Here is a 15,248-nt window from a genome sequence, read left to right as displayed (position 1 = left end):
AAAGGGTAGCTGTTTGTATATTCAGATTTTTTGGGGTCACGTCGATTGCATCGTGCAAACCACGTGACTAGTGTGCCACAGCCGTTGCATTATGTAACCGTGTCTGCTTATCGATTGTTGTCACGAGCAATATATTCTATTCAATTTATTTATTTCTATTTTACATCAAAATAAAATACAGAAAGTCTGTGTAGACCCACAGCCATAGGATAGTCGTAATCAAGTAGATGAAAACTTCTGCAGTGCAAGTAACAAAAACTGCTTTACAAGGTAGATCGGCACAATAAGGACACAAAAAGAATGATTAGATATCATAGATTTAACAAGTCTTTTAGTAGTGTATGCCAGACAAAAAAAAGAAAACAAAAATACCTGGAAGAAAAATCGCCGGTATCACCGCAGTCCCCACAACTTACAAATGCTTGTAGCAAAAAAAAAATGGCGAAAATAAGCAGTGCCCAGAACACGAGTGAGAGAAAACATGCCCCATGCCCTATCGCACGAGAAATTGGTACGCGCACGGCGAGCGGAAGCAGCAGCGCGCAGAACCGAGAGTGCTTACATTCCACATGCCGATCACGGTTGTTCTCCGTGGTCGCAGGGCATGCATGGGCGATCTGACTCGGACTTGCACAATTTCAGTTCCAACACTCGAAGCGAGAACCCAGCGCTAGCGGGTAAACCACATTTCTCATTAGCTGCATGCACGAAGCTTTATATTAGCAGCTTCGATGAACAGCACTGCACTTCATTTCACAAGTCGTTTTCGGCACGGCGGAAGCTGCAGGACTCCTCAGCTAATAGGAAGGCTGAATGCCCCTCGAGATGATGTGTCCATCCCCGCCGCTTCGTCTGCTCACCGCCACAGTAATTCGTGATGTGCGACATGCATCGGCATAGGTCCTAACATGTCACGAATCGCAGTAACGTATCATGTACCAAGCAAATATGAAACCCCCTAATCACGAGAATAATCGGAGATGTGGACCCGGAAGTATATTGCGCTGTGCAAGCAAATTATGTGAGTACGCTTCGTACCTTAGACAGTGCTGCAAACAACTTGTGAGCTTCTACTTTTCACATGCAACGAGTTTTCTTGCGTACGTCACGAATCTGAAGCATTGCGTTGCAATGCAAATTTCTTTTAGGGGTTTGAAACGAAATTTTGGGAGCTAATCGGTATCTTTTTTTAGGCACTAAGGTTCGTCGTCGCAGAAAGAAGGTCGACGTAGGTTTCGTTTTCAAAAAAGCACGCCTCTTGAAAATGCAGTACGGATGGACATTCAGAAGCGGAAAAACCCTCTATGCGTGGCTTCGTTGATTCGTGAAAGCAAATTGAAGTTCGCAGTTCATTACTCGCTGGACGATGAAGGTGATAATTGCATTTTAGAGCCCTGAATAAAGGCACGCCGAAGATGGCAAAGCACCACAACACACAGCCGGCTCGAAACTACACCGTGACAAAGTTGGTAAGCGTGGCTAATGTTTCCAGATGACATTGCGCTGTATATATCCCATGTCAATATTTCTTTAATATATAGAGTAATGCAGTTTCGTTCGACTTGTTGGGTTAGAAACTATACTGCTGGGGCGCTCTAACGTAAAGCTTGTCCACTCTGTTTCTATTCCAATTCTGCCTGCTGGTTTCAATGAAAGTTTGTTCCTCCTCCTCTACATCTTTCCTTTTGCCATGATCCCTTCACTATAGGTAAAAAAATTCGGGGTGCGCCCAATTTGTCAGTCTGTGAAGTGACGTCACAAAAGAGCGAGACCTCACCTCGTCACAGGGATATGAACGCACAAAAATGCCTAAATATACCAAACAACCGTGAATTTTGTTTTTGGAATAGCTGGTGACTGCCCCTTTCCAAACGGAATAGACGTTGGTTTCCCTCCGATAGCTCTGGCGTTGGCTGCTCGGTACTCCCAGGGAAAATGTATTTCTCTGCGTATATTAAAAAAAAATATTGCGTGACAATGTAACGTTTTCGAACCCTTTCGGCCCGTATCGCTCTGTCGCACGTATCGCACCACCCTCGTTCTGTCAACTCTTCATCGCTGAGGACCCACTTTAACGACCCTTTCCACCCGCCGTTGCACGTCGCCGCGGTCTTCAACCAGAAATCGTAAGACAGGCAAGAGGAAGTGGACCAATCGCTGACGTCGGCGCCGCTCTCCTCGTCCGGTTATCTACGTTCACTGCGCTAACTCGGAACCTCCGAAACCCTATGTACTTCGGCGCGCTCCTCGCCTCTGGTCAGCCAATTAGATAAGGATGTCCTGTCAAGGTAGGCAATGCTATTTCCTTTCAAAGGAAACAAAACGGACATGCCTCCTATAAGCGAGGACACTATTTGGTTAAGCTGTTAAACAACATTGCCGGTCACAGACCGATGTTTTAGTCATTGATTTCGTAAATTTGACGTCAGGAGTTTGGAATATAATAGGAACGAAATAGTTTTACGTTATACGGCCCCTGATTGCTGACGAAATTGCTAGAGTGCGGGAAACCAAAGAAGTGCATGTGAAATATTTTTATCGGCATACGTAGAGAAAATTTGCAGAACTAAATTTAGCCAGCAGTTGAGGAGCTATGCTTTATTTGCGCCATTTAATATAACAGTAACATGGGTACTTTATTCGGGAATGCTGCAGTAACCCGGCCACATCTGAATGTGAGTCAGTGGCCCGATGGTACTTCGAATGAAAGTACCAATTAAGAATGATGCAATATCATCATCGCCAGCAGCACACAACTGCTAAGAGAACCCAAGATTGTAGCAATTTTTACTTCTGTAGTTAGCGTTCAAAATATCGAGTCAACAGTTCTTACTGTATGACGGAGGATTGCAGCATCTCACTAAGAACGTGAGGCTGCGTAAGAGCCTGCTTTTAGAAAATGGGCATAAAAATTGTTTGCTGGTGCAATTTGAATAAAATGAATACTATTAATCAGCATTCGGACAGCTGTTGTATCTTGTTTGTAACGTTTGATAACTTTATTGCCTTCCCAGAATAGCTAAAGTTCGACTAGTCTTAGCACCGCATCACCAACGGAACAGTGTTATCAGAGCAGTGGGCTCTCTGTATTAATTCCGCGATCTTGACGTCGGCGCCGTCAGGCCGAGCTGACGGTCGCCCATTACGAAAGCCACTTTGGCGCACCAAACCATACCGAAAGACCTTCAAGACTTTCTTTCTCTATGGCCGAACTGTTGACCCTTTTCCCGGCGCTCCCGTGGCCGCTGCCATGTTTGATCACGTGGTGACGCATCCATTGGTCGCCTCAGCTGCTCCGTTGCCTCCGTGTTTACAGTGCAGCGCGCAACGCCGGTGCGGCGCAGCAAACCTCCGTTTCGATGCATATCGTAGACGGTGACTGTAGACGACACGAAGCTTTAGCCACAGCCTTAGAGGACATGTAAGTGCTGTCAGAGCACATTACGCATTGTCCAAATGGCACGAGCAGCAAATACGGTATACGGTGCTTGTACTGAGAGCGGGGCTAGAAATGTATTCCAAGCTGTTCAAACTTCACGCTTATGAATTAAATCTGAATCAGTGTGGTCTTCGTTATTTATTTGGCAAACAATTTGAAGCGGCGGCTTTTCATGCTTCTAAGGGCCGTTTATAGTCCGACGTAACGCTAGCGAGCGCGCACGCCACGTCACGTTGGCGAAAACGAACCCGTCGAGTGCATCGGCGGCTACCGACGCGCCCCGACGGGCCCGGCGCTGAATTACCGCCTGACCCATTCGCGCGTTGGTCGCGCCTACTGCGCCAACCCACAATGCATTTCGCGCGAAGACATAGAGGCGCCTACGCCGCTTCGCCGACGGTCGCAGACAGCCGTTCAAAGCGGCGCGCGGGCTTGGGATCATTCTGCGCATGCTCAGAAGATGAGAGCCGACGGCGCGCGCGTCCGAGTATTGACCCTTTTCCCGGCGCTCCCGTGGGCGCTGCCATGTTTGATCACGTGGTGACGCGTCCATTGCTTGCCTCAGCTGCCGCCGTTGACTCCGTGTTTGCAATGCAAGCGCTTGACGCCGGTGCGGCGCAGCAAACCGCCGTCTCAACGCATATCGTAGACGGTGACTGTGCGGACGACACGAAGCTTTCGCCACAGCTTTAGAGGACATGTAAGTGCTTTCATAGCTCATTGTGCCTTGTCCAAACGGCGCGGTGCGGTGCTTGTACTAAAAGCGAGGCTAGATATGTGTTCTAAGCTGTCCAAACTTCCCGCTTATGAATTAAATCAGGATCACTGTTCTCGTTCTTTATTTGGCAAACATTTTGAAGCAGCGGCTTGTCTTGTTTCTGACTCAGCAATACTAAGTTCCTCGGTTCCTCGGTGGGGCTACTATCTGATTGTTTATTTTCAGCCTAATCGCGCTCGCGGGTGTGCTCTGCTGCGATAGATTTGTTCTTGTGGCGGACAAAGCTTGGAATGTAAATGTTCTGTACTTTGTGGTAGCTTGTAGCAAAGACGTATTATCGCTAGTCCGTCGCTTACACTGTGGACCGTCACGAAACGTTCAGCTTCCAGCATTCGTGTCTTGGTGTAGTCGCCGTCACTCACGCTTCAGCACATTGATTAAAGTGTGCGCACATTCACTTTTTATTGTTACGTTGGCGATACGGTGGGCGTAAGTTCGCGTGCGAGTAAGGGTAGATGTGTCCAAATAACGTGCGAGAAACTTACTATGCCAGTAAGTTGCGTTACTTCCTTTTGTAACAAGCGGTACTCACTCTTACATGCCGACGTTTCGGAGTTGAAGTCTTTTCTTTGGAGGTTAGCTATACAGCGCTGGCGGATGAATTATCCTTTTTTATCCTCAAGGAGAGCCGTGCATCGCGAAGGGTCGACAACACAGGCAGTCCTTATGTAGCAGCGGCGACACAGGTTGATTCCATTCCTTAATACGCGAATCACTATTTTTGCGGCTAACTACCGCACACGTCGTCCCTTTATCGTTACACATTTTGCAGCATAAATTGGGCACAGTGCATTAGCGAACACCCACTTGTATTTCCGACAGCTGATCACATAGTAGCAGGGCAGAAGCAGTAGTGCTTTCGTATTCGTGCGCATTCGCTGAGGCAACGTATGGCGAGCCGCCGAAAGCGCCATCTCGTTCCTTAGGAGTAAACTGCTCCGCGAAAAGGGTCAATAGAAGAGATGGCGTGTCGGCTGGCGCAGCGCAACCAACGTAGCATGGCTGGCCGCGAACGACGCTGGCCCGCGGGCCGATAACTTCTGACTATAAACGGGCCTTAACTCCGTAAAATTCTTCGGTTCCCCGGTGCGGCCACTATCTCATTGTTTATTTTCAGTCTAACCTCTCGCGGGTGTGTTCTGTTGCGATAGATTTGTTCTTGCTGCGCACAAAGCTTGGAATGTAAATGTTTTGTACTGTGTGGTAGCTTGTAGTAAAGACGCATTATCGCTAGTCCCTCGCTAACTCTGTGGACCTTCACCACGGTGTAAGATATATACTCTTTAGGTTGGGACACTTGTCGGCTTGCTTGCTAGACGCGATCGACCAGATAAAGTAGCAAGGGCGCGTGTCTATCATGGCGGTGATGGCAGCGGATACCTATCGGTGGAACGACGCAACTTCAGTTAGAACGCAATCGAGAGCGTGCGCCGACAAGGAACGCGTGAATTCCCTCTCCCCGGTGACCTACTTTCGTGCGTCACTCAATCATTTCGGATTTCGCGCGAACCGCCGGTTGCTATAACAACGGGAGATTAAACCAATAAAAAGCTTTCTGTGTGGAAGTTGCGTCGTACTGCCGATAGGTATCCACTGCCATCACCGGGCCGATCGGCGCGCGCCTTTGCTACTTTATCTGGTCGATCGAATCTTCATTGTTTTTCCAGCTAACAACCGCACACGTATTTCCTTTATCGTAACACATTCTGCAGCATGAATTGGGCACAGCGCATTAGCGAGCACCCAGTTGCATTTCCGACAGCTGATCGCACAGTAGTAGGGCAGAAGCACGAATGGTTTCGTATTCGCGCGCATTCGCTGAGGCAACGTATGGCGCGCCGCCGAAAGCGCCATCTCGTTCCTCTAGAGCAAACTGCTTTGCAGCGGAGCTTTTAAGCTCTTCGTAAGTCCGTTTCGTGCCGACAGAAAACTCGGCCCAGCTGTGCGTCGCCGAGCCACGCAACCTCCTCGCATTGCGCACGTGCGTAGGGCGGAGTCCTCGCCGAGGGATGCGTGCGCTTCGCCTTCCCTTTGAATCTATTCCCCGGATTGAATTAAATTCTGAAGTTCTACGTGCCAAAACAACGATTTGATTATGAGGCACGCCGTAGTGGGGGAATCCGGTTTAACTTTGACCGCCAGGGGATCTTTAACGTGCCCCCCAATGCACAGGACACGGGCGTCTTTGCAATTCGCCCCCAACGAAATGCGGCAGCCGCGGCCGCGATTTCATAGGCCACATCATAGCCGCTGAGCCACCGTGGCGGGTGAAATTGCCCAGATTGAGCGTATAAATTTGATGATCAATATTTGAAATTAGTGCAATTTTCAAGATTAAAAAATGGCGCATGCATTGAAATGTAGCTGCCTCCAAGGGTGCTAAAGAACAACTGCCCTGAAAGTGTCAGTAAAACGTCATTGGCACAATTTTGTTAATTAGTCTTCTGAAGCTGTCGTTATTAGCTGCAAAGTATAACCGCCTCGCATAAAAATCTTCTGCAAAACGTACATTCACTACGCTAATAGCTTTTTTTTCTAAAAAATTGTGCGGTCTAAATAGACAGTCTATAAATGAAAAAACTGCAGGAAAAACAACTTAATTGAGGTTTATTGACAGTATGCAGATAGCACAGTGTCGAAGGCCAATGGAGAAAGCAATCTTCAAGGCGAATTCCTCAAGGCGAATCCCTCAAGGCTATTCGACAAGGGTAGCAGGATATTATTTGTCTCTGCGCCGGGTATGTAAAAGCTAGGTATATTTTCGAACACTGACCTGATCTTTAAAAATTGTTTGCTTTTCATTTCAAAAGCAAGATAACGACTATGGAGACTGCGGTATGATTATGACAACCCGGGGTTCTTTAAGGTGCATCTACATCTACGTGTACGGGCGTTCTTTCATTTCATCCCTGTAGAAATGCGGCTGACGTGTACGGGATTCGCGACCTTGCGCTTAGGAACGCAACGCCATATCCAAGGTTAATATACCTGTAAGGGAAGCTTCAATAGAAGCCCATACGTTCAAAACATGGCGGATCATCGGCGGTTAATGGGACTTAGCGCCGTCTGTGTGAGAAGGGATCACTTTCGGCGGAAGAAAAAATAATGTGACGTCATATCCGTTAAAAACAGAAGTGACGTCATTTTGTTTTCTTATAGGCGCGAAATGTGTTTTCGGAGGCCTGCCATTAGAGCTTTATATTCAAATGCCCCGCCATACGACTTGATGGGTCTTCCGAGCTTTCAGCGAGGAAAGCGATGCAGCAAAAGGCCAGCTGTGCGGGTGTCGAAATCGCCTCGCTGCACAGAACATACTTTCTTTCGAGGGCGACGAACGCTTTGGACGTAGATTGCGTAGAGGGCTCGTCCTTTCGTCGGACGCCAAGCCCGTCGGCCATCACTGTCGCACGAAAACAACTAAAGTAAAGAAGTAACTGACGGTCGCAACTCACTACTTTTGACTGCACAGGTTAAGAAACAATGAAACTACCCACTTCATCAAATTCAGACAAACGTCGACAAGCAAAACAAAACAACATGTGTGCGGGGAGGGGGGGGGGGGGGGCGTTTTGTCACAGGTGAACTTTACGAGCACGCCTTTCCACGCATTCCAAGAGCTACATTGCATTGCAAGTGATAGCGGTGTCAACGCCCGCCGCTATCGATGGGCGCTGAAAAAAGACATTTATTGATAATGATCATGTAAAATAGAGTTGCCTCTTCTTTTCTCGCCATACGTATATAAAATTGATGACGAAGTTTATTTTCGTTGCGTGAATCTAACTGCGTCTCGCTTTAATTAAAAAAAAACGCTTTTTTCTTTTCTAGTTTTTATTCCCTCCATACAGAGTCGTGCTTCAATCGTTGCTCCCACAACTACCCTTGCTGATGTCGGTGACAATTCGTTCTGAACCACTTTTCGCCCGAAGCTTCGCGACCTATTTGGATCAACCTTGCCATAACCACAAAGCCACTACGGCGGGCAAAACAACAGTTAGAGCAAAAAGCCCCCATGTCGCAGTAGAAAGACCAAACCGCGTCGACCAAGTTTTTTATTTTTATTTTTTGGCTCACCTCGTAATCTCTCATTATAAGCACGTGTCTCCATACTGCAGCCATGTGACCTCTTTATGTCATTTGAAACTGTTGTTTCTGAGATGATTGCATTGCGCATGCATTTCTAGTGGATTAAATAAATACTCTGCGCGTAATGCCAAACAAAATGGGGGACCGCAGGAAAGAACCGGGGGCTTTCTTGTTACTGCTTAGTGTTTCATGTTTCCTGCTTGCATAAGTGCCTCACTTTGCAGAGTTACTAGAGCTGTGGTCATATCCTGCCAACATACTATGAGGTTTCAGTATCAGCAACGCAATGCGAGTGCTCTGCTTCGGGCGAAGGGCAAGTGTAAATGGAGAGAGCACTCGAATGAACGAAGTCAGCGAGCAGCAACATAGCGGTCTTGAGAATGGGGGTTAGCGCGGCGACAACCAGGTGAACCGGTCCTCGCGCCGCGCCACTTTCTCCTCCTCCTCGGGGAGACGAGAAAAACGGAGCAACTGCGTCCCCGGTAGTCGCGCTACGGAGACCGTCGACAGCTGCGACCCCGCGACAATGATCAGCCCAATCGTGGTCTTCGTGGCCCTCGTGTCATACGCCGGTGAGTGAGTGGTCGTACTGCGCTAGAGTATGCACAGTTTTCGCGTGACGTCATCGTGCCACCATCTTCGGTTGCTATCATGTCCAGAAGCGGCGTAAACGGGACACGCGACAGTACGATAGCACGAAAGGTGCGCCTCGTGTCGAGCGACAAATCGATAAGCGATAATCCGGCGAAACCTTCACTGAAATGGGGAAAGCGATGTACGCGTGATAAAAAGATGCACTGACGTCATCGCGGCCGCCATGTTTGGGTAATAGTTTTACGAGAATCCGTGTTCGTGGCATCACATGAAAACTAACTATAGCCTGTGTTTGTATATTCACGCGCTCTCTGCCTGTTACAAAGCTATCTAAAACACTCGGTATACTAGCCGTCTACGAACAGTCACTTATAACGTTGCTTCTTTCATGGCAAAACTACGCACTAATGAAGGTCAACACCCTTAGTCGACACCCATCGATGAGTGACGTGCCTCACCGAGCATAATGCTTAACGCGATCACGGTTTGATAACGATGTTCGCTTGATGTGCGCCCGACAGTGAGGCGCAATCAGTGACGTCACTCATACGTGAGCGTCTAATAAGAAACTGACAGTTGCACTCCTTCGCTGTTCAGTTTCACTTTTGTTGGAGTGTGTGACTGTGACGGGAATTATCAACGGTGTGAAAATAAACGGCGTCAACTTTTTTATTTCATTTCTGGAAACGGTTGCGATTTCCTAGACCACGTAATTGCTGCGCGACAATGACACGACGCTTTTTTGTTCGTGTGCGTGTTTCATAGGCTATTTTCAGGCTTAGAAGCAAATGTTATGTAGCACGTACTGATCACGAGAAGAGCTGGGTTGGGAATTTCTCAGGATTGTCTACAAATTTCACATTGACAATTCTGTTCTGAATATAATAGTTATTGAATTTGGCTAATTATAACTAATGTAATTATTCCAAATACAAGAAATAGTCTGACTTGTTCCAAGCGATGGCAAATAAGAATACCTTGGTTCTGTTCAGCCGCATGGAATATTTTCTTTTAAATTTTGGAACAAGTTGCGGTGTTACCCATGGCATATCCACAAATATATCGCCAGAGATAGCGACTGTCCCAAAAGCAGCCAGGCAGCCACGTCAAACCCGGGCAAGTAAGCAAAAAAAAAAAAGATTCGCTTCAAGACCGGGCCTAAGGGAAAATTACACACTTGTAGAATAAACAATTTGCTGCTGCTTAGCATGGATGTCACGAATCCATCGCCGACCAAAATTTTCAAGCCCTAAAACGCGAGTTTTTGAAGTAGGTGTTTTGAAGCGCTTTATCAAAGGCGTTTTCCAAGTCGTCGACCGCGATATCTACATTGCCACAGCTAATCAGCAATATGAACTGCGCAATTTGAATATCACAGGAAACGTTGTTTCGGAAGCCTTGTAGGTTTACATAAAAAAGAAGACACGTTTGAAATTTATCTATGGCGGAGTACATAACATGTTCCATTACTTCTGAGCAGGCACTGGGTGAGGAGGTGGGACAAGCCGCTTAGATGAATACGTAGCACCTTTCTACAGATTGTAATGACCTTGCTCATCTTCCAGTTTTGTGGCACCACGACAGATTAATAGACAGCGGCATTCTATGCGCTGTTTTATTTATTGCTCCCCGAATTTAAAAGAAATCACCCGTGGCATGTAGCCCAGTTTTATTTCTCGAGCTAGGTTAATCTCAAAGGCGGACATTATTTGCGCAAGTAATCTAAACGAACACTTCAATATTTACCCAATTTTCGATAATTAACTTTGAAAACTATTTACTTTACGGTAAATATAGCATTTTCACATTGTAGCTGGCTACCTCGAACGTCACCTTCAATTCAAACGAATTCTGAGGAACATATTCGGGATATGCATTACCACAATTTGCGACACTGGTATTCCAGTAACTGTTGACTTCAATGCATTAGGAGGCGTTTTGTTAAAAGCGTAGATTGTACAATGGTGAAGTCTTACCACAGTTTTGACAGCAGTTATGTCAAAACTTGCAATAAATAAAAAATTTGTTCCAAATGAATGCGGTATGCGAATTGAGTGGCTTGAATCCGTGTATGGGAGATAAAGTAATTTGTAAACATGTTGATTAGCGAATTTTTGTATTTCGTCAATTATGCAGTCTAGATTCGAGTGTAAGTAATATCCGCTTCCTGAACTAATCGAGCTCAATCAGTAGATTTGTGCTTTATGCACAGATTATTTTTCAACGTTTCGTTTACTTAAAAAATGCCCATATGCCACAAAATGGCACGTGTTATTTTCTTCAAATGTTTCGCATTGATGGAGCGTATAGTAAATGCGGTTGTCAGCGTATATGTAGTTTCGGGAGTTCCATTGGTGGCGAAATAACTTTAGGCATGATCACGAGATTGAAACGAAACGTATGGAGATGTCCTGCATTATATTTGGCAAAAAAACTAAACAAAACGCGTCATTTACTACGTGCATCACAGAGCGTGCTTGAAGTAAAACATTAATATTATTTTGCATCACTATGTTCCCTGACAGTGTAAATTTGCCAGATTTCTCGAATTGTTCAGGTTATGACGTAGCGTTCGTAGCATGACATAGAAAACTAGATGGCGCGACGAAATGGGGAAATGTCAGTTGAATTATGAATATCAGCTGACACAACACGGAGGTAATTGGAGATCGCTCTTAGAGGCCTTCGTTCTGCAGCGATAAATAAAGAGCCTGATAATGGCGATGATGATTGTCGCATATGTCGCGTATCAGGTAAGGCACTCAATACGTTGAGGGGGCCCGTCATAATGATCTGTACGGTACTTTGACGGACCAGCTGACCGTTAAATTGAGGGAGCCACTTTCCATTCCATCGCATGCTGTGTGCACATACTTTTGCTAGTAAATAGACTGGGCAGCCTGTCTCACTCGGAAGCACAGAAACAACGTCACGACGAGTCTTTATTTATTCGTCTGTGGCCGCTAAAGTGATTTCTACATAAGGCCCCCACCCCCGAATCCCCCTGGGCTACGCAACCGATTCCTTCCCTCCCTTTCGCTCACTGCCTCCGTGTCAGGCGTGGTGCTGAAGAATAGGACAAAAGAACAAGTACAGCTGAAGTCAAACGAGAAAAAATACTGCAGCAACCTTTAAAAAAAATTTCGTGTAACCAGATTCGAACACAGGACCCCACAATCAAAAGTCCGACGCTCCTTTGCGGCTACCATGAAACCAGACGGAACATTTTGCTATTACACAGGTGCGGCATCGGCTGCTGTTACCCGTCAGTATATGTTATGGCTGTGGTGAAGGGCCACTTCACTCTAGCCAGTTCCATCAGGCAAAGTAAATGAGCAAAATGAAGTCTTTACCATTGATGCAGGGCAATAAAAAAAATTCTGAGGTATAGTTCGGTGCCAGACGCACTGTACATTTTATATATTTGAAGCGTAATTGACGCTGTGGTATAGCGATTGGCATTCTTGGGGAACTTCACGCCCTTTTCAGTGTCTCCATACGCATTTAACATCTTTCTCGTCAACTTGGACCACTCGATGTGTAAAACTGGCCTTGTTCGACTTGACATGCGCCCAGATAGAGAACTTGGGTCATTGGGTACTTGTAACTGGGCATGTGACACGTAAAGCCCCTAGATTTTGTGTTCTTTATGTAGCGACATCTACCCCCTCTCTCGACCCCCTCGCACACGCAGCCGGCGTCGGTCGCCATGTTCTTCCTAACCTCCTGAAGCGGCGTATCCGCGTAGATAGCATCGGACTGTCAACGGACGCTGCCGCACCGCATGAGTCAAATATAAACTTCAGGCATGTGGCCAGACAATGAAATACGAACCCAAAAGCGGCTTAGCACAGCACCGTTGAGGCCGAACGTGAAATTCGCCACCGTAATTGTGAGCCGTACTTAACGATTGTGTCAGTTCTCAACTCATCTTTACGGTGACGCCTGCCGCGTTTCTAGCTGTGGTTACGGAGACCGCAGAAAATCCTTCGTACGCGGAAAATACAAAAACATAAAGCCGCACAGAAACACTGCTCACGATAATGCGTCTTCAGCCTGCCCTGAAGTTTGCTCGCAGCAGCATGCAAGTGACAGCGGGGGGAACAGCATTAGGAAGAACATGGCTGCCGAAATGAGCGCCGACCAATGATATTCGTCGGCGGTGCTTCAAAGCTTGTCGCTACTTAAAGCAAGCAAAAATTATATCATGGGCCTTTTGTCACACTAGGTAAGTAAACATTATTGGCCAATTCTCCAAAATCCGTATGAGCCACTGGGAATATGCCGGGGAAAAAATTCTAAATGATAGCCACGAAATGAAAGTTGCCAAATAAATGAACAATTCAGCTACAGAGAAGTTTGAACTCGGCCTCAAAAGCAGTCGGGTGTCGAGAAATAAGCGTCGTGAGCACAATGAGACCAGAGCGGGCATTGAGCGAGGCTCGCTGAGCTACAGAAGCGTGAATACGAATATGTCAATAAGAAAAACCTGAAAGCCGGCAACACAATAGTGACGAAGCCGGCAGTATGGTGTATCGCTACATTACCTCAATACTAATTGCTTTAACATTGACATCCATCGTGAAACAGCGTCTGCCACAATTTTAAGGTACATCAGTGTGCCCACGAGGAGGTGGATACCATACTGACTGTCATTATGGGAACGATGCCTCGAATCAGGTGCTGCATTTTATTTTGAGCGGTGCTAGTTAGATTAGACAGTGCGTTGTGTACCATTAGTTGGACACCTTTTTTTAAAATAAACCGTATTATTCATGGCAATTTAATATATTGATCATATAACGCAATTGTTTTAATTCTTAGCCGATTAGTTAGCACCATAACAAGTAGCCGCTTGGTCGCACACTGTTTGGAAGAGAAAATGTTACCAAGGTAAAGTTTCAACATAAGGTCAGGAGTGTTAGAAGAATGACAAGCTTAAAGACTCGCTGCAGCACTCAATAAGGTGCACAATAGTTAAGGAGGTAATTTCCTGTAATACGCATTGAGGCCCCGATTCAGATTATCAGAGCGGTGCGATATGCGGTGGCCATAGAATGAAGTGTGGCATGGAACTAGGCTATTCAAAAACACATCGGCAGGCGCCTGATGACATACTCCACTTATGATGGGCGCGTTACGCGCACTGACACATTGACAAACTATCGTTCTTCGAAATAAACCCCTGTACTTTGCGCTGAAAGACCCCTTGCGAAAACCAGTTTCGGCGGTGACACACAGTCCAGCGCCGACTCCTTTGTATGTTTTCAGTACGCACCGCGGCAAAACAGACAGCGCTGCTTCTTTAAAGTGAAGCTGACAAAACGCCGAAAGATTACGCATCTGGTCAATGCAAAAAAAAAATACTAATGACACTTGATGGCCGTAAAGACATGCGGACAACGAGAAAAGCTTCACGAGGTGAGTATCGCAATGAGGCGGTGGTAACATCTGCGACGGGCCCAGTTGTACGAGTTATGTGAAAGTATGGCTGCCAAACAAATGTTATCTGTTAGACAAATTACGCATTTGTATACTGTTAGATAGGTTTTTGGAAGTAATAAAATTATCACCGAGACTACGAAGTGTTTCGACAAGTTTTCTGTTGATGCGTTGCACAAGAGGTTACGCTGATACGCCCCTAAAGTAGTTCTTAAATCGCCCTTTCCAGCAAGGTACCCTTACCAGAAAGAAGACACGCCTTTATCGTGTTTCACCTCTTGTGAACACCTTTCCGGTAGATGGTCCTTAGGTCAAAGCACATACTGACTAAGGTGTATGGGCATTGTTATTCAGCGCACAAGTGTCGTAAAGTAGCGTTCGAGCGTGGGGAATAGCGTTTTCTTGAATGAAAGCGAAACCATAATTAGTATTGTCTATTTTTAGTTTGCTATACGGAAGTTTAATATAATCACGCTTGTTTTTTTTTTCGTTTTCTACAAGATTTTTACGTGCGAGATGGCTGCTTGGCACAATATCTGCATTGACACTGTAGATGGAACCATTCCATTACGCATTTTGTGATCGGATGTTATATTTATCTCTACATTGAGCGAAATGAACACTGATTGGTCTATATTTGTCTGTTTATATGGCTCATCTCATGCGCGCGCTTGATATGTCTTGGTCATAACAAACCATTGCTCCCATGTTCCTCATATGCTGTCCATAAAACCAAGGAATGTAACATTTTAAAAACCCATCTTCGGGGTCATTCATTCTGGTCACCTGATCAGCCATCAGGTTAATGCTCTTTTATGCATTAGTGTGAACTTCCTCAACTTAGGACTTGGTGAACACAACCAAGGAAGTGAATCGGAAATAGGCACCAACCAAACCAGTTCAGCGCTC

General features: G+C 46.1%; 1 protein-coding gene across 1 annotated transcript in view; it reads left to right on the top strand.

The window, feature by feature from the left end:
- Positions 1 to 8,699: 8,699 nt before the first annotated feature.
- The window catches only part of LOC119458307 (protein obstructor-E-like), a 30,631-nt gene continuing 24,082 nt past the window's right edge, over positions 8,700 to 15,248 (top strand). Inside the window, exon 1 of the mRNA XM_037720140.2 lies at positions 8,700 to 8,875. Within this exon, the coding sequence (XP_037576068.1) occupies positions 8,830 to 8,875 (46 nt within the window). The 5' untranslated portion in view covers positions 8,700 to 8,829. The remainder of the gene's footprint in view (positions 8,876 to 15,248) is intronic.

This window comes from Dermacentor silvarum, chromosome 7 (assembly GCF_013339745.2).
Source record: "Dermacentor silvarum isolate Dsil-2018 chromosome 7, BIME_Dsil_1.4, whole genome shotgun sequence".
NCBI lineage: Eukaryota > Metazoa > Arthropoda > Arachnida > Ixodida > Ixodidae > Dermacentor > Dermacentor silvarum.
This window is presented reverse-complemented; position numbering and strand designations above follow the sequence as displayed.